The 19,558-nt window shown below is 32.4% G+C and overlaps 1 protein-coding gene across 1 annotated transcript in view; it reads right to left on the reverse strand.

Annotated features, from left to right (window-relative positions):
- Positions 1-1,091: 1,091 nt before the first annotated feature.
- LOC126880056 (uncharacterized) overlaps positions 1,092-19,558 on the reverse strand; it is an 81,111-nt gene continuing 62,644 nt past the window's right edge. Inside the window, exons 3-5 of the mRNA XM_050643710.1 lie at positions 17,811-18,129; positions 6,152-6,544; positions 1,092-1,400 (exon numbers count right to left, since the gene is read on the reverse strand). Of these exons, the coding sequence (XP_050499667.1) occupies positions 1,253-1,400; positions 6,152-6,544; positions 17,811-18,129 (860 nt within the window). The 3' untranslated portion in view covers positions 1,092-1,252. The remainder of the gene's footprint in view (positions 1,401-6,151; positions 6,545-17,810; positions 18,130-19,558) is intronic.

Below are 19,558 nucleotides of genomic sequence, written 5' to 3' on the forward strand. Positions count from 1 at the left end.
GGATAAGTTACCTTTTGAGTTAACTTTTTCCTTTTATCACCTTTTATGTTGAAAATTCCCGCAAAAAGGGAAATTTCTCTCCGTTTGGCAACACTGACCACCGATGTTATTCCACAATACAAACATTCATATCCCCCATCTGACCATTTCTTGAATGGATCAGGGATAGGAAAAAACCGTAAAATATGAAAAAGAAAACAGGCATTGATTTCATTATTTGTATCATCTATGGATCTATGCAGTGTTGAGGATGAAGACGAATGATGTAGTACTAGGACTAAAGAACATACATACAATATCTTTATTGTAATATCTTTATTTTGTTTGCGGTGCTTCAAAATACATAAAATATAATATATTTTGGTAACTCATTAAATAGGTAAGTACATATAAGTATTATATAAATTTTAGTTACTTATGCATAGTTTAGTTTAGCTAAATATATAATGATTTATATAAATGACTAAAATTTATAAATATGTACTTACTTTTTAAGTAATATTGTAGAATGTAGGTACTAACTACATTCTCATTTGCAATTAAAATATGTAAATATAATAAGTATTTGGTAGAACCAGTAGAACCTAAGATGAGATTAGGTGATGCTGAAAACATACTTCTAAGCAATATAGCACTTGATAGCACTTTCTTAGAATATTCTTAAAAATATATATTCTTCCCATACAAAGATGTGCGGTAGTAGGTACGTTCTAAGTATATAAATAGAAGGTTTATAGCACTTCCTTGGAATATTCTAAAAAGTACCTTCTTGGTATAAACTAAAAATATGTGCGGTAGTATGTTCTAAGTATACACATAGAAGGTTTATAGCACGTCCTTGGAATGTTCTAAAAAGAACATTCTTGGTATATACTGAAAAGAAGTGCGGTAGTACATTCTAAGTATATACATAGAACGTTTAAGTACTGTAATGTAGTATATACTCAGTATGTGCTCTGCACATTCTCAATGGTAATTACGCATATTCTCAGTATATACTTTTTCTGAAAAGTATGTTCTATGAATCTACTAAGAACATGAAATTGTTATGTGGGCTCTGATTGGGAGACACTTAAAGAAGAAAAAGAAACTTAAAATAAATATTGTATATTACAAATATTAAAATATCTTCACTTAATCTTATTTTACATATTTATCTTAAAACGATATATGTATAAAACTTGCATTTGATCTTACATAAATATGACACAATAAGTTAACAAAATACAATTTGATTTTATTGTTTAAAATTTTAAATCATATTTGAGTCGATTCCTTCCTCGTAACATGCACATTCCTTATGTGGACAGTTCCTGGCGGGATATACGATGCATTTGTCCATGCAATATACGTCTGCACCCAAGTTGCCTCTATAAGCGCCTACTGCCTCGCAGGTGTTTCTGAAATTAAACAACTATTAATAATATGCTTACGATTTGTTAAATAATTATTTAAAGATTACAGAAAAGTTTTCATCTATTTCTATCTTAAGCTTCTTGAACCCAATTTGTGGTGATGTGCTTTATAAAGGATGATTCATTTAAATGCACTTTTTTCAAGAAGGAAAAACAATGAAAGAAATGAACTTTATTTGAAAATCTTTATTATCATACAGAAGCACCATTCTTTAAAATTCCTTCTTAAAGATAATTCCTTTCAATGTTGACCGTGGCTGCGGTTAAGATGGTCCATTCTGAAGTTCCAATTCTCGATGACGCGTTCGAGCATTCCGATTGGTATTTGACCAATGACTCGAGTAATATTGGCTTCGAATGCATCAATCGTAGCCGGTTTATTCATGTAGACTTTGAACTTTAGGTAGCCCCAAAGGAAAACGTCTATGGGTGTAATGTCATAGGATATAGGCGGCCAATTTACTGGTCCGAAGCGTGAAATAAATTGCTGACTGAATAGTTCTCGCAGTAAAGCCATACGTTTACGGGCTGTATGACAAGTGGTGCTCTATTTTTGGAACCAAATGTCATCGAAACCACGAGCTTCAATTTCAGGTACCAAATAGTCCGTTATTACGGTACGATAACGGTCTCCTTTCACAGTATCTAACATTCTGACCGGCCTCTGTTTTAAAGAAATGTGGACCGACGATTGTACCGGCCAATTAACCACACCAAACAGTTGTTTTTTCTGGATGTAATGGCAACTGTTGAACCTCTTCAGGTTGCTCATCAAACCCAAATACGAGCTTTTTGTTTATTTACGTCCCCGTTAATCCAAAAGTGGGCCTTGTCGAAAAAAAATGTTTTTTTTTCGAAAACAGTGGATCTTCTGCATGCTTATCAAGAGCACTTCGACTGAAACGGTGACGACTCGGACGGTCGATGGGCTTCAGATCTTGCACTAATTGAATTTTGTTGGCTTTTAAACCAAGATCTTGACGTAAAATATGCCAAGTTATTGCATACGACAACTCAAGCTGTTTGGAACGGCGACGAATCGATTCTTCATTATACTCGGGTACTCCATCCACTACCGCCGCTATATTTACTTCAGTACGTGCTGAATGTAGTCTATCTGATCGCGTGTTGTCCAATAATGAAAACTGAGTTTCAAATTTACTGATGGCATAGCGAATTGTGGGTTCGGTAGGCCAATATAATGTGGACCATAATTTGCTCTAAGCGCAAGAAACACATTCCTCATTGAACGCCTATTTTCTTAATACAGCTGAATCATTTCTAACATCATTTGATATAACTGAATCATTTGATAACAATATTTTATCACAAAATCAGTTCTGCGTTTTAACTAATAAATGTACTACTGATGCCATGTTTTCTGTACTTTACGAGGTTTACCAAGCACTAAACAATAATCTTTATACTGCCACTGTTTTCTGTGACTATGCCAAAGCTTTTGATTGTGTAAATCATGACATTTTGATTAAAAAACTAAATTTCTATGGAATTCCAGGTATTTCTTTGAATTGGATCAAATCTTACTTAGATAATAGGAAACAACTGGTTAGAACAAATGATACTGACTCTAGTCTCAAAAACATTGTATGTGGAGTACCACAAGGTTCAGTATTGGGTCCTCTACTTTTCCTTATCTTTATAAATGACATCACTAATTTACAAATAGATGGAAAAATTTTTCTTTTTGCTGATGATACCAGTATCACTTGGAGCAACTCAACTATTGCAACTCTTCATGCAACTATAACTTCTGATCTTCTTACGATAAAAACCTGGTCTGACTCTAATTTACTCTCCTTTAACGTGGATAAAACAGTAGCATTATCATATAAAGGTGCTCTTCAACCCCTGCTTGTGAATAACAGCCAGATCTCTACCGTTGATTCTGTAAAATTTCTTGATATTCTTTTAGACAGCAACCTCAAATGGTCCCTTCATATCGAGTTGTTAATTAAGAAACTCGCCTCAGTCTGCTATGCCATAAGATCTGTTTCGAAGTAACTCAATTTAGCATCTTCTAAAATAACATATTTTTCTTTTTTCGAGTCTCATCTTCGATATGGTCTTCCTTTTTGGGTGTCTAGTACAGCTGCCCAATTTGATGTTATTATCAAATTACAAAAAAGAGCAATACGATATCTGTTTGGCCTCAGAAGAACAACCCATTGCAGAAGTTACTTTAAAGATCACGAAATTTTAACCCTTCTATCTTTGTATATTTTAGAAACTGTTTGTTTAATTCGTAAACACCTGCATGTCTTTCCAGCAAGGCCTCATCATGACTGCTCCACCAGAAATTCAACTTTTGATGTATATTTACCGATCCCGTCTTCTGAGGTAGTAAAAAAATCTATACTATATTCCGCAAAAAAACTATACAATCATCTACCTTTACAACTTAAATCTGCAACATCTTTCCTCAAGTTCCGTAAAATGACAAAAGCTTATTTATCTAAAAGACCATATTATTCAGTATGAGAGTTTCTTAATGACTATGGACCATTCCACGAACATACGCCTGTTTTGGATTACTTATATTTTACTGTGCAACATAAGAAGTACGAAAGTAAATGGCGCTAATAATTATTCCAATAAACAACAATGTAATTTGCAATTTACTTTCGTTCTTCTTATTTTGCACAGTAAAATATTCGTTGTCGAAGTAATCCAAAGCAGGCGTATGTTCGTGGAATGGCTCATAACTAAGAAAGTACAGTAATGTACAAGTAACTAAAGTATATTTATCTATATTTGGGTGTCACATACAGCAGCTTAAACTTATTAGTTCCTTTGTTTGTGTTTTATTATATGTTATATGTTCAATTTTGCAATTTATAGAAATTTTTCAATGTATTGGTTTTGTTTTTTTGCTTCACTTTTTTAACTTGTTTATATTTTTTTTAATTGACGATTTATCTAATTTCAGAAAATTGTATTTGTTATTGTTATATATTTTTTTGTGACTCTATGTTAAGCTTTGTCCATAAAATTGTATAATTTTCAGTGACAATAAAGCATCTTTCTATTTTATTCTATTGTATCATCCGTCAATCTGATCACATGTCCGGCCCAAGATTATTTAGCCATGGCTATTCTTTCAACTGCATTCGTGACTCCTATTCTTCTTCTTATTTCTAGGTTCAGTACTTTATCTCTGATAGTATTATCTAATATTGATATTTCCATAGTGTGTAACTTGATAATGTTGTTCAATCTATCAAAAGCAGCCCATGTGAGACCTATCCTTCTTTGCCCTGGATTTTTGTAAGGTATTACTTGGTCGAGGCATGGCTTTTAATCTGAATTTTATCGGTGACTACAAGGTTGGCCATTGTCATAAATTTTGGCTTTGAGGTGTTAATTTTAAGACCAATTGTTTTTGACTCTTCATAGAGAGTTTCCAGCATTTTTGTAGCTTCATCAACTCATATCAGATATTAAGACGATAATATCGGCAAATCTGAAGTTATTCAGATCCTCTCATTTACATGAATTACCATATTATTCTCTCCTTCCATTTTATTGTAAATAAAAGCAATATATCAGTAGAAAATACGGCAGGCATCCAATGATCGAAGAATTTTATGATGATCTATAGTCTCAAACGCCTTTTCGATTTCTTACAGTCATATACCCCAAGGTAAACTCTTGAAATATCCACAAGAAGAAAATATACAAGTGCGTAATACAGTACAGTATGAGGCAAAATAAACAGTACTGAAATAAACATTGAAATTGCCATTAAATCATTGTAATGTAAACAACTCAATTTACATCCCACGTATTGGGAAGGTCCATAACTTACCTAAGGGCATTATTCTGTTTAATATATATCCATCCTAAGGAGTTTTATTTAAGTTTGCACTTTTAATGCAACTATATAATATTTAAAGGGTTTTTTACCCTAATATTTCTTTGGTGGCTTAGCTGGCATCCAACTTGTTTTAACACTGATGATGATTTTTTTAAAAATCGAAAACGTTCTATGATGCTGTTCTTAAAGGGATTTTTAATAAAAAAAATTTATACCTTTTACAAAGGATTTTTTTCTAATTTTTGTGATTGAAGGTATACATCCAACTACAGGAAAATTTTTCTTTTTTAAGGATTTTTTAAACATTGAAATGTTTCTGATTATTTGTATATTTATTATACATGATATAGCCTTGCAAACAATATTCACGACTACATTCTTGATTAAACTGATGTTAAAGGTTCCCTCGGGCACGAAAAAATCTTTAATTATAAGCCGCAATTCCGGAATATTAGACGGTGAATCGGACTGCTTCCTTGAGTATTCCCCATATGTATCCATCAGGTGGCGTTAGGTCTGATGGAAAATCAATGCCCCGCGAAATAAAGCGATCCCCAAAATGATCGCTCAGTATTCGAAGAGACTCCCTGGTCGTGTGACAAGTTGCCACATCCCACTGAAATCATTGTGGATTTTAAGCTTTATTCCGTATGACCGAAAATAGTACACCACGATAAAAAATTTCTCTGCAAAACTGAAAAGCATCCTGAAGTATCTAACATTTATACGACATTCACATAATTATAACGACGTTTAGAAACCACTCAGTACGTTTCGGCGCATGACAAGTTTGAGGCATAAGCATTTCAATGCTGTTTATTTTGCCGCATACTTTATCATAAGCAACGGATTTCATCCACTCGATTTAGTATCTTTTTTACCTAATTTCAATCATACTTACGGGCATGAACAAATATCTTGTGGACAGTTTGGAGGATACCTCAAGCAATTCTCTTGACACCATTCCCACATACCGGAGATCATCCTGTACAAACTGTTCGGGACACAAACCTGCTCTCTAACCACCAACGGTACCACATTGTATGGAGCTGGTTTACTGTAATCTTTGTAAAAGAGTTGATACGGGTTTAGGTTTTCAACAAATACGGGAGGAATGGCTCCACCGGCGCTGGAATGGATAGCTACGTCTGCGCAGTTACGGAAGGTTTCCGATTTTCCGCAACCTTGAGCTTGGGTGCCATTCGTGCATTCGCCCCATTGGTTTCCTGTATAGTAGGTCCATTGAAGCACGCATTGTGTGCAGGTTATGTATGGTGGAAGTCGAACTTGGTATCTAAAAAGAAATTGAAAATAAAAGTTAAGATCTACATATTGCAGATTTCATAGAAATGAATATTAGAAAAAAAGAAGAAATTTATATTTTTTAATTATATAATAAACTCGTTTCTTATTGCGTCTTATTGTCATATGAGGTTTTTTTTATACAGGGTGTCCAGAAGCTCTACTGACAAACGAATACCGGAAATTCCTCAGATAATTTAAGCCAATTCACCTAGTAAGAACACGCTTCCTAAGGGAGCTAGAGCTCTTTAAAGATGGCGTTTTGTGAATAGTTTTTTTAAAATAGCTCCAGAACGCTTCTATTTAGAAAAACGAAAACTCGTAGGCCTATATATCTTCCAAAGATCCATCGATTCCATTAATTGCTAATTTCTAGTCCGGTCATAGGTGTCCGTTTTGGGTAGGACAACGGTTATTTTATCATATAACTTTTTTGTCTTTAACTCTTAAGCATTTCTGACACTGGATTATTAAATTGTAGGGTATTATAGTACTAAAAGTTACTCTTGCTTTAAGTCGGTAGGATGCACCGTTTTCTAGAAAAATCGATTTAAAAATTTCCGTGTGTTGAATTTGAAAAAAAAGTCACAAAAAAAATATTTAGAAAAACGAAAACTGGTACGTTTATTTATCTTCCAGAGATAAATCGATTTCCTTAATTGCGAAATTCCATTACCGGTCATATGCGTCCATTTTGGGTAGGTCAACGGTTATTTTATCACATACCTTTTTTGTCTTTAATTTTTAAGCATTTTTGACATTTGATGATTAAGTTATGAGGTATTCTAGTACTAAAAGTTACTCTTGCTTTAAGTCAGTAAAATACACCGTTTTTATTTGAAAGTTTTTTTAAATTTTTTTTTAAATTGAAAAAACGAAAAATTTTTATATCGATTTTTCTAGAAAACGATGCATCCTACTCAATTAAAGCAAGAGTACCTTTTAGTACTAGAATACCTCACAATTTAATAATCCAGTATCAAAAATGCTTAAAAGTTAAATACAAAAAGGTTTGCGATAAAATAACCGTTGCCCTACCCAAAACTGGAGCCCATGACCGGTACTAGAAATTTGTAGTTAATGGAATAGATGTATCTCTAGTAGATAAATAAGCGTACTCGTTTTTGTTTTTCTAAATAGAAGCGTTATGGAGATATTTAAGAAAAACTAATTCCAAGACGCCATCTTCAAAGAGCTCTAGCTCCCTTAGGAAGCATTTTCGGACTAGGTGAATTGGGTTAAATTGTCTTATAATTATCTAAGGAATCTCCTGTTTTCGTTTGTCGGTAGAGTTTCTGAAAACCCTGTATATGTGTATGTATTGTCCGTCCGCTATAACTTTTCCCATGCGTCACGATTAATTTTCAAACAAATTAAGTCAAAACATTAAGTGAAACGTACGCCGAAGTGTAGTATATAGTATACAGTATACAAAATGTGTATACACATCGACGTTCGTTTCACTTTATGTTTTGGCTTAATTTGTTTGAAAATGAATCGTGACCCATGGGAAAAGTTACAGCTGACGAACTTTATTTAATATAGCTCTCGGGGAACCTAAAACCTTTAGAGAGCGTGTCCCCAGGTTGTGGATAGTGGAATGTCCAATCAGGTTTACCGGTGGGTAGGAGCCAAATAAAATACCACCCGTGGACCAACAGGAAAATATTAACCAGCCTGGCCAGCGTGACAAGTTAAGGCTAAAATACCCCTTATGAAATGTCGAATATCCGTAAGAAATTACCCCCGGCGAGTGGAGATAGAGTCTCAGAATCATGCATTGAAACTTCAGGCAGTCTCAGAGATTAGGGGGGGGGCAGAAATTCGATAAGAAAAGACACATAAAACATCCACGAAACCATCACACAACGCCATCGTTTAGTCCAGAAAGCCGCTGCGCATGCGCTAGGAAATATATTCTAATTCGGATTTTTTGCACAATCGTACTCAAAAAGGACTCCTTTTAACAAATTTGCATGTTGCCAGGACTAAAAGGTGGTCAAAAAATTTTTAAACTTTTTTTTTTGTTTTTTTCCTAAAATTATTTTTTTCATGGAAAAAAGTTTTTTTAGATTTTTTGGATCATGCCAAACAGAAAAGGTTTTTAGTGACTTTCCACTAAAAATGATAGTTTTTGACATATAAGCGATTAAAAATTGAAAAATTGCGAAATCGGCCATTTTTAACCCTCAAAAACTAGAGATAGAAGGTAGGTAGATATTCTTTAAACATCAGTTGATGAAATCCCGAAGAGTTTTTTGCAATACAATATTCAAAACTCCTTTGTTTTTTAATTGCCAATCAAGCGAGCGCGACACTATCTCGAAACAGGTCGATTTTTATTTTTAAGTTATGATATTGTGGCATATATTATGGTATACTAGTGACGTCATCCATCTAGACGTGATGACGTAATCGATGATTTTTTAAATGAGAATAGGGGTCGTCTGCTAGCTCATTTGAAAGGTTCTTGAATTCTCTATTCAGTAATAGAAACATTTACATAATTATTTATACAGGGTGTCCAAAAAAATTTTATTAAATTAAATTATTTGACAAAAAAAAAAGAAGAATGTATGTAATTTATTTAATTCAAAATACATTTTACTGCTTTCAAAAATCAGAAAACAAAGGTAATTTCACAAACAAGCATTGCTTTTCGCTTAAATTAAATGTTCAAACTTCCAAGAGGCAGTTGGCTGGCGGGAGCTGGCTTGAACACTGAATTTAATCGAAAAGCAATGTTTATTTATGAAATAAACATTTTTTAGTTTTCGGGTAACAGTAAATGTATTTTGAATTAAATAAATTACATGCATTCTTCTTTTTTTTCAAATAATTTAACTAAAAATGTTTTTTGGACACTCTGTATAAATAATTATGTAAATGTTTACATTACTGAATAGAGAATTGAAGAACCTTTCAAACGAGCTAGCACACGACCCCTATTTTCATTTAAAAAGTCATCGGTTACGTCATCACGTCCAGATGGATGACGTCACTAGTATACCATATATGCCACAATATCATAACTTAAAAATAAAAATCAACCTGTTTCGGGATTTTTCTTAAAGTCGCCGGTTTACGAAAAAACGAATTTATTCCTTTCATTTGCACCATACTGTATACACATGCAACGGTGGAAAATAGTGTCGCGCACGCTTGATTATCAATTAAAAAACAAAGGAGTTTTGAATATTGTATTGCAAAAAACTTTTCGGGATTTCATCAATTGATTTTTAAAGAATATCTACCTACCTTGGCAACATTCAAATTTTCAGTTTTTCACATAGTTTTTAAGGGTTAAAAATGGCCGATTTCGCAATTTTTCAATTTTTAATCGCTTATTACGTTTAAAAAATTTTTGACCACCTTTTGGTCCTGGCAACATGCAAATTTGTTAAAAGGTAACTTTTAAAAGTAACTTTTTGAGTAAGATTGTGCAAAAAATCCGAATCAGAATATTTTTCCTGGCAGATGCGCAGTGGCTTTTTGGACTAGTTAGTAAATAAATAATGTACAAATTAGTTTTGAAATTTAATTCGGTCGACAAATTATTGAATTTTAAAGAAATGATTAAAATTTAAAGATGGATAACTATAAATATAATTATGTATAACATTGGTAATTTGATGATCTGATATACTATATAAATTATATCCAATGTTCTTAAACAATTTACTTTATATATGTCGGTATATACCTACTCAATATTTTTCCTATGCTAAATAGTTCAAATTTCAAAATTGCTGTGGTAAGTATTTTATATTGAAGACCAAAGTAATAATTATTATTCTTCAAATTTTGCCCTATCGCAAAACAAAATTCTGACATTTTGTATCAGTTATCAATAGCTCCGACTGGACGTTATTAGATAAAAAATAAGTATCATCTTACAGTGTAAGGTAATACCTATTTAGATACTGCCACATGTATATACTTACTGCCATTTAGGTAAAACTACGTAAAACTATTTTTTGGAGCTAATAATCAATATAAAAAATGTTAAATATCTCCCTTTTGACTAAATTTAATTCCGTTGTTACTTTTAGGAATAATTCAAACCAACAAAGCATTAAAAGGTTTATTTGAGGATATAAAATCCAAAGTCGATGTAAAATATTATATTCTTACGTACAATCTAAACCAAGATGTAGTTGAGAATTGTTTTGGCAACATGAAGAGGGCTGGTGGCTTATATGACCATCCCGATGCGGAGGAATTTCGCTACCGCGTAAAAAACTATATTTTGCGAAATATTGAAGGGAGTTTATCCGAAGCTGGTAACACAAGCTGATGAGGTCAGGGGTGGTCCAATCGATAATTTAGGTGAAGTTTGTTTGTCTTTGTACCATGACATCAACTCATGTACTGCTAAACCGCCAGCGATCGCCCGCAGCGGGCACGCAGATTGAAAACAAGCAAATGTACATCGAGCCTTAGAAATGAAAATATGAGTTGATGCGATTGGTTGTACAAGGGAAAGTGGACGGAAAAAGAGGACCGGGGAGACGACGTACATCCTGGTTGAAAAATTTAAAGCAGTGGAGTGGAAAACAACAATACCCCAGGCTGTGGGTGAAAAAACGTGATATAATTCAGGAATTTTTTAAACCTATCAGGTGTTGTAAAAGACGATACCAGGAATAACTTATACTAAAATATAACCAAAAATGTTGTGCGGTTTTTTATTTATGACGATTTTCATTTGTTAAATTTGCAATTTTTAAAGATTTGTAATTTTGCAGCTTAGGATATTCATTTTAGAGAAAAACTTTTAAATAGAAAATTGTAGTGAATTAAAAAACCTACAATTTGAGCTATGGTATGTTAAATTCAGTTAATACGTTATTAAAAAACATCCTGAGAAAGGTCCAAAAGGGCCGTTTTTTGCAATTGCCTTATTTATTGTAAAAATAAGTTTTACGTATTTTTTAAGGCTTTAAAATGAAGATCTTTCAATACTAAACCTAAAAAAAATTTTTAGTGCCCGATTGGTGAACCTGTTGCTTAGATATTATAATTTGTTTATCCCAAGAGGTCAAATGTCCAAGGCTATAACTTTTTGAAAAAAAATCGTACAGAGTTAATATAAGATCCACTCTCCTTCTAAAGACTTTTATTTTCATATTCTGATGTAAATAAATGCGTATAACATTTTTCAACCTCTTATTTCGGGTTTGAAAATAAGAGAGCAAATTTCGTTATAAACATTTAGAACTGAAGCCGCCCCTGTACATCCTATGAGTTTCTAACTTGCAGGTTATTGTTGCTGAAGACAAAATAAAGATTAAAAATCAAATAAAAATTTTCTACGACCAACTGAAGCCGAGATAATTGTTTTTATTTTCTTAAATCGTAGTGACTTTATTTATAACAATTAAGAAATTATTTCACAGTCATTGACTAAAGAAAGACTTATACTATCTTAAAATAAAAATTATTTTAACCGAAAGTTACATTTAGTCATTAAAAATTATTTTTTAAGTGTAGTAGAGATTTATTTTCGTTACGAATGTGATTTATTGTGTCGGTTGCCCTTAGCAACGGCTAGCAATTTATAATACATTGAATCACGGTTTTTGCTTTAAATTTTAAAGCACCGCTTGGATTGACATGAAATTTGGCAAATACATAGATAACATGTTAAAGAATAAAAATGATATTGGGCCTCTGTGCGCTTTTGTCCTGGGGGTGAGTTTTACCCCTTATAAAGGGTGAAAAAATATATGTTTAAAATATGTTCGGAAATGGATAAAATGTCTAATTCTAAGTACCTTTTGTTCTATAGCATTTTTTCACCAAGTTAATACCTTTCGAGTTATTTTCGAGTTAATACCTTCATTTTTCAACAACAAAAAAACACCTTTTTAGGCGGTTTTTGACAAATAACTCAAAAAGTAAGTACTTAAAGTAACAAGAAAGTCATTAAAAAAAAAAGAGTTTTAACAAAAATATAGCAAATTAAAAATTGAAAAAAATGATGTATGCATGAAATCTCTAGACCCACTAGAAACAAAGTTCTGGCTAATGAAAAACAGGTTCATATCCGTCAAATTTCAAAGTGAATTATTTCAAAGTGAAATAACCAAAAAATCATGCACTTTTTGAAGAAAAATCATTACAAATTTTTTAAAGTGTTTAAAAATATATATATATCTGTTTTTAAAAAAAGTTTATAGCATCAAAAGTAAGCAAGTTACGCAGAAAATAAAGTTGATCTCTTTTTAAAGTCCCCCTAATTAGCATCAAAAATGAAATTAATCCATTTTACTTCACTGTTATTTTACTCGTGTAAGTGTCGTTTATGTCTGTAAGTTTCATCGGTTCAAAGTGCTTATTTTTGAAGGGGCTGTAGTTAAAAGGACTTGAACTAGTCAATAATCACGAGTGTATGCAAATTTAGAACAGCCATATCTTAACAAATTTTTTCCTTCCAAAAAAACGCAAAAAATCCAAAATATTCCTAACAGCAAAAACTACGTTTTTTTACTCTTTGTGATTTTTGGTCACACTAATAAATTTTAAGGTATTTTAAAAAAAATTTTTTTCAAAATTAAAAATTAAAACAGATTTAGTTTAAAACCAATTTTTTTAAATAAGCCCTTTGAACCGATGATACTTCAGATCATATAAACAATACATGAGCAAAGTAACTTGTGAAGCGGTAATGATCAATTTGATTTAAGATGATAATTAGGGGGTGACTTTCCCGAGTTTTTTGACAAAAAAAAAGAGATCAACTTTATTTTCAGCGTAACTTGCTTACTTTTGATGCTATAAACTTTGTTTAAGAACAGATATACATTATATTTTTACTTTACTTTTTTATACTTGTAATGATTTTTCTATAAAAAATGATTTTTTGCATGAATAGCATGATTTTTTGGTTATTTCACGTTGAAATAATTCACTTTGGAATTTGACGGATATGAACCTATTTTTCATTAGCTAGAACTTTGTTTATACTGGGTCTAGAGATTTCGTGCATACGTCATTTGTTTCAATTTTTAATTTGCTATATTTTTGTTAAAATTCTTTTTTCAATAAAATACTTACTCTTTGAGTTATTTGTCAAAAACCGCCTAAAAACGTGTTTTTTTTGTTGTTGAAAAATGAAGGTATTAACTCGAAAATAACTCGAAAGGTATTAACTTGGTGAAAAAATGCTATAGAACAAAAGGTACTTAGAATTAGACGTTTTATCTATTTCCGAACATATTTTAAACGTATATTTTTTCACCCTTTATATGGGGTGAAACTCACCCCCAGGACAAAAGCACACAGAGGCCCAATATCATTTTTATTCTTTAACATGTTATCTATGTGTTTGCCAAATTTCATGTCAACCCAAGCGGTGCTTTAAAATTTAAAGCAAAAACCGTGATTCAATGTATTATAAATTACTAGCCGTTGCTAAGGGCAACCGACACAATAAATCACATTCGTAACGAAAATAAACCTCCACTACACTTTAAAAATAATTTTTAATGATTAAATGTAACTTTCGGTTAAAATAATTTTTATTTTAAGATAATATAAGTCTTTCTTTAGTCAATGACTGTGAAATAATTTCTTAATTGTTATAAATAAAGTCACTACGATTTAAGAAAACAAAAACAATTATCTCGGCTTCAGTGGGTCGTAGAAAATTTTTATTTGGTTTTTAATATTTATTTTGTCTTTAGCAACAATAACCTGCAAGTTAGAAACTCATAGGATGTACAGGGGCGGCTTCAGTTCTAAATGTTTATAACGAAATTTGCCCCCTTATTTTCAAACCCGAAATAAGAGGTTGAAAAATGCTATACGCATTTATTTACATCAGAATATGAAAATATAAGTCTTTAGAAGGAGAGTGGATCTTGGATTAACTCTGTAAAAAGTTATAGCCTTGGACATTTGACCTCTTGGGATAAAGAAATTATAATATCTAAGCAACAAGTTCACCAATCGGACACTACAAATTTTTTTTAGGTTTATTATTGAAAGATCTTCATTTTAAAGTCTTAAAAAAATACTTAAAAGTTATTTTTACAATAAATAGGGCAATTGCAAAAAACGGCCTTTTTGGACTTTTCTCAGGCTGTTTTTCAATAACGTATTAACTGAATTAAACATGCCATAGCTTAAATTGTAGGTTTTTTAATTTACTACAATTTTCTATTTAAAAGTTTTTCTCTAAAATAAATATCCTAAGCTGCCAAATTAAAAATCTTTAAAAATTGCAAATTTAACAAATGAAAATCGTCATAAATAAAAAACCGCACAACATTTTTGGTTACATTTTAGTATAAGTTATTCCTGGCATCATCCTTTACAACACCTGATAGGTTTCAAAAATTTCTGAATTGTATCCTGAAATCGACCTATTTTTCACCCACAGCTTGGACTACAATAGAACTCTTCAGAACAGCTGCAGGGTAAAATTGACCATGTTGATCTCAAATGTCCTTAAAGGATGAGGCACTTAAAGAAGAGAAGAATAAGCAAAAGAATAGATCCATAATAATATGTTCTATGATCTGTCTTAACGATTTATCGTGCAACTTATCGTACGATCGCGATCGGTATTACAACAAATCGCATTGTCTGTGGTCCATTTAAGAGTAATGTTTTGGAAAGAAATTGTTTTTCCTTTCTTAAAAGCTAGGCACACAAATTATTAATTGACATATTGTTTTTTATTATATTTAAATAATATTTAAAAGTGACAAATTTAAATAAAAGACACGTGTACATACTAAGGGGGGGTATACCGGCCTCCTTTATTCAGAAGGACTTACCCAAGCTTTTTTTCTGTATTTTGACCCGTAGAACACGAATTTTTTGGGTAACAATTGATCTGGATGTCGATAAAATTATTATAAATAAAGAACTTGAGGAATTACATAACAGCGATTTCTCGCAAAACAAAACATTTTTTTTTGTATTATTTTGGGTTATTCTAAGCAAAAAATGTTCCTACAAGTTTTTTCGTAGGATGCATAGTTTTCGAGATAAACGCGATAGACTTTCAAAAAATCGAAAAATTGCAATTTTTGAACCCGAATAACTTTTGATTAAAAAATAAAATAGTAATTCTGCTTACCGCATTTCAAGTTCAACCGAAAGTTCAAGTCAAATTATATCGGTTTTGATTATTTGCATTGCTAAAAATTTATTTTTTTATTGTTAAACAAAGCTATAAACACAAGTGTTTCCCGTGCCAAATACATGCGTTTTATTGCGTGCTATGTAGAAATTGGCTCGCTTGCACTTGTACCTACTCGACCTACTCGTTAGATTTTGAATGATAGATCATTAAAAATATCACTCAAGCACTATGTGTTTATTGCTTTGTTTAACAATAAAAAAATAAATTTTTAGCAATGCAAATAATCAAAACCGATATAATTTGACTTTCAAATGCGGTAAGCAGAATTGCTTTTTTATTTTTTATTCAAAAGTTATTCGGGTTCAAAAATTGCAATTTTTCGATTTTTTGAAAGTTGAATCGCGTTTATTTCGAAAACTATTAGTGTGGTATAACTAGACCCAAACCCAGACATCCAAAGTGAAAGTTATCTTTCAACACCAAATTGTTCTATATGGTCCACATAATGTTCAGAAAAAAGTCACACCATTTTGAGCGTCGGGTTTGGGGGAAAGAGGGGGGAGAAATCGGTAAATTCGTAGTTTTTTAGGTTTTTCGTCAATAATTCTAAAACTATGCGGTTTAGCGTAAACAACCTTGTATACAAAAATGTTCTACATTAAATTTGAAATAAAAAAGGTCCTATACATAATCCTTCTAAAATGAACGGTTCAAAAGTTACGGAGGTAGTATAGTATAATTGGTCCAAAAAAAGGACTAACCCAGACATCTAAAGTAAAAGTTTTCCTCCAACGCCAAATTGTTCTATATGGTCTACCTATTATTCAGTAAAAAGTTACACCATTTTGAGCATCCGGTTTGGGGGGGAGAGTGGGGGAAAAGTCGGTAAATTAGTAGTTTTTTTACGTTTTTCGTCAATATTTCTAAAACCATGCTTTAGCGTAAACAATGTTCTATACAAAATTGTTCTACGTAAAATTTAAAACAAAAAAGGTCCAATACATATTTGTTATAAAATCAACGGTTCCAGAGTTACGGAGGGTAAAAGTGGATGTTTTCGATACTTTTTATATTCTTTGGGCAATTTATAGAAATTTTCTTTAACAGGATTTTGTTTTGTAAATAAAATTTACTATTTCAGTGGCCGATGATATGTTAGTGATAAGCCCTTAAAGAAACGTTAACCTCATCACCCAAAATCATCATCAATTGCCCAGATAATATAAAAAGTATCGAAAACCTCCACTTTTCACCCTCCGTAACTCTGAAACCGTTGATTTTATAACAATTATGTATACAACCTTTTTTGTTTTAAATTTTATTTAGAACATTTTTATATAGACCATTATTTACGCTAAAGCATAGTTTTAGAAATATTGACGAAAAACGTAAAAAAACTACTAATTTACCGACTTCTCCCCCATCCCCCCCCCCAAACCGGACGCTCAAGATGGTGTAACTTTTTACTAAACAATAGGTGGACCATATAGAACAATTTGGCGTTGAAGGAAAACTTTTACTTTAGATGCCTGGGTTAGGCCTTTTTTGGACCAGTTATAATATACACCCTCCGTAACTTTGGAACCGTTCATTTTAGAAGGATTATGCATAAGACCTTTTTTATTGCAAATTTAATGTAGAACATTTTTGTATAGAAGGTTGTTCATGCTAAACCGCATAGTTTTAGAAATATTGACGAAAAACCTAAAAAAAAATTCGAATTTACCGATTTCTCCCCCCTCTACCCGCCAAACCCGACGCTCAAAATGGTGTGACTTTTTTCTGAACATTATGTGGACCATATAGAACAATTTGGTGTTGGAGGATAACTTTCACTTTGGATGTCTGGGTTATGGCATTATTTGGATCAATTATATCATACTATATGCATCCTACGAAAAAACTTGTAAGAACATGTTTGCTTAGAATGACCCAAAAGAAATACAAAAAAAAATGTTTTGTTTTGAGAGAAATCGCTGTTATGAATTTCCTCAAGTTCTTTGTTTATAACAATCTTATCGACATCCGGATCAACTATTACCCAAAAAATTCGTGTTCTACGGATCAAAATACGTAATAAAAAACTTGGGTGAGTCATCTGAATAAAGAAGGCCGTTGTACCCCCTCTGGCGACAGGACTATACGCGATTAGAAAACTTACCTAAATACGGCTTTTTTCTTTCCATCTTCCGGGATTTCATATTTTGTCTCTCGAGTATCCGTTAAATACAGAGGAAACCTCTCAAAGCACTCCTGCGTTGCTTCCTGACCAGGATTATTGTTTGGACACAGCAAGACCTCGAAACGTCCATAATGATTAGCCGTCAGTTCCACTTCTATATCTATATATTGTCCAACACTGTAATGCCTACTGATGATGCCTTTGGCGTAAGTACCTTTTGCTTCATGGGGCCTTGGTTCTTCGGCGTGGTAAGCGTCTCCGCACAGGCCGCATTTGCCCTCATTTTGTTCCCATTGAACTTAAAAAAAATAAGTACTTTAGTCAAAAAGCTCAAAATTAATTTTGATTTCATTTAACGACCCGTTTTTTATTGCAATTGATTTTAATTTCCCCTAATGAATGAAGTATGAAAAGAAATATATCAAAGAAAGTTATGGTCATAGAACAAGTAGTAATAAAATATGTTAAAACACATGCAGTATTTATTATAATGAGTAATATCAATGCCAAAGTAGGTAAAGGTACCTACGTGCGTTATAATGAATTAGCACGAATCTGCCATATCCAATATGGCTGGCAGGTAGCAAAACATGACCTTCTAAAAAATGTTTTCGATGTACGTGCCAGCTATTACTCGCCCACAATTCCACAAGTTCGATATGTCCTCTCCAAGCAATACCACTCCATAGCACTATGCCGCCACCACCAAAACCAGCGCTCTGTATGAGGTTGCAAGTTTCAACTGCCATACCATTCGCTACCAGTTCTGTAGATGAAATTTCGTCAATCTCGCTTTCATATGGCGAATAGTATGCCAGTTGCCAGTTGTAACCTAATACAGAGCGTTAGTTTTGGTGGTGGCGGCACAGTTCTATGGAGCAATATTGCTTAGAAAGGACATACTGCACTTGTCAAGATGATTGGGCGAATAGTCCAGTCGGGTTAGACGAATAACAGGCCTAACCTTGCATTAGGAGCTGCCCCAAATTTTATTTTTCTAATCTTTAGGGAGGGTCAATATTACTATAAATTTAAAATCTCGACTGAATTCCACCGTTGCGCTAGCCGCCATCTTGATTTTAAACGAGAACGGTTTTTGCTCAATATCTCCGCCATTTTCAATTTTTTGACAAAAAGTGTACAAACTGAAATTGTTGAAAATGTGATTTTCTATAATTTCATTTATTATAATTTTTTTCGTGCAGTCGATATTTTCCGAGTTATGAGGGGAAAATAGTGAGAGTTGGAGCATATTTATTGAATTATTGAATTATCTCGTTTATTATTAGTTCTACAACAAATATGTACCTACATAAAAATGAAGATAATTAAATTCTACACAATTTTGGTCTCTTTCATTTTTTTGCTAAAATTAATATTTAAGGTAGTATGTATGCGGTAATGGCGCGAGCGTAAGACCGGATTGATTTTATAACAATTGTTTTTGTTCAATATCTACGCCATTTTCAACTAAAATTGTTCAAAATATAATTTCCTACAATTTCTTTTTAACAATTTTTTTCATGCGGTTGATATTTTCCGAGTTACATGGGAAAATAGTAAAAAGTGGTGGGGAGAGCATAATTATTCAATTGAATTTTGTTTCCCAGCTGCCCCAAATTTTATAATTCTATCCTTTAGGAGAGATCAATAGTAGTGTAAATTTAAAATCTCAACTGAATTCCGCGGGTGAATGAGAACTGTTGTTGCTTAATATCTCCGCCATT

The sequence above is a fragment of the Diabrotica virgifera genome, chromosome 2 (genome assembly GCF_917563875.1).
Source record: "Diabrotica virgifera virgifera chromosome 2, PGI_DIABVI_V3a".
NCBI lineage: Eukaryota > Metazoa > Arthropoda > Insecta > Coleoptera > Chrysomelidae > Diabrotica > Diabrotica virgifera.